The sequence below is a fragment of the Cyprinodon variegatus genome, unplaced genomic scaffold, assembly GCF_000732505.1.
Source record: "Cyprinodon variegatus isolate N-32 unplaced genomic scaffold, C_variegatus-1.0 Scaffold392, whole genome shotgun sequence".
In the NCBI taxonomy this organism is placed as follows: Eukaryota; Metazoa; Chordata; class Actinopteri; order Cyprinodontiformes; family Cyprinodontidae; genus Cyprinodon; species Cyprinodon variegatus.
In genome coordinates, this window is record NW_015150845.1 from 621,363 (window position 1) to 622,603 (window position 1,241).

Consider the following 1,241-nt stretch of genomic DNA (forward strand, 5'->3'; position numbering starts at 1 on the left):
AAAAGTACTCAATTACAGTAACACGAGTAAATGTAATTCGTTACTTTCCACCCCTGCTTTTTACTTACTGTATACTTTTCACTACATTACTTGATTACATCTATTTTTACAGTAATTCTTATACTTAAGTACAAGTCATTTCAGATACTTTAAGACTTTTACTCAAGTAACATTTCAGTCAGTGACTTGGACCTCTCCAAAAAGTCATATTTTGGAGAGGTACTTATACTTTTACCTGACTCCGAGAATTCAGTACTTTATGTATGTATATATATATATATATATATATATATATAATTTCATTTTGTCAAATGTTGCTATTTTATTTGCAATTTTTTCTTAAAATTAAAATATTATCTAAAACAACATTTTTAAGAATATGTAAAAACCTCCTCCTTTCTTCTCCCAGTAAAACCAGGTTCCGTTGGTTCCAGGAAAGCAGCGTTTACCGAGATGCACCCCCATTTGCTTTGGATGGAGTCTACATTTCGGAGCCCTGCCCCAACCACTGCGGGGGACATGGAGACTGCATCTCTGGCGTCTGCTTCTGCGATATGGGTTACACAGGTGAGAGCAGCATGTAAAAATAAGTTGCTATATCTGCTATAACATTTCATGTTTTACTCACTTTAATCAATGATTCCTGTTTATTTTTCATAGTGGAGCAAGATAGTTGTGTCCCGTCTGTAGTCAGTCCCACAGAGCTGACGGAGGGCTTTGAGGGGAAGCTGAGTCCTCTCTGGCAGAGCATAAGCGGGGGGCAAATCGGGGGCGGCTGTGGCATCATTAGCGAGGGAAAAGCTCTCTACTTCAGCAGTGCTGGAAGGAGGGAGGCACGAACAGACCCTCTAGACACCACCAACACACGGTGAGAGGAAAGGAAAACTAAAATAATCGGTTTTAAAGGATAATCTTTATATTGTGAAATATTAAATCTAGTTTTATTGTTGTTTGTTCGTAGGTTGGCTCAGTTCTACATCCGAATCGGCAGCAAAAGTTTAGGACCCACCTGCACCAGGCCACGCTCCCGCAATGAAGGTTGGTTTCAAAATTAGACCTTTTGAGTATCAGTCCTCTACTGCCTACCTTACAGTTCCGAAAAAGAAGGATAGATATCAAAAAGATAGTACCAATCAAAATAACTATTCATAAAAGGGAAATTCATGGATTAAGGAGTTAAAATATGCATTTGAAATAAATATATATCGGTAGAAAGAGCAGTTCATTAAAAACATATGAAC

At 38.0% G+C, this 1,241-nt stretch overlaps 1 protein-coding gene across 1 annotated transcript in view; it reads left to right on the forward strand.

The window, feature by feature from the left end:
- The window catches only part of reln (reelin), a 245,497-nt gene that overhangs the window by 197,667 nt on the left and 46,589 nt on the right, over positions 1–1,241 (forward strand). The window contains 3 exon segments of the mRNA XM_015387357.1: positions 410–567; positions 661–868; positions 962–1,038. Of these exon segments, the coding sequence (XP_015242843.1) occupies positions 410–567; positions 661–868; positions 962–1,038 (443 nt within the window).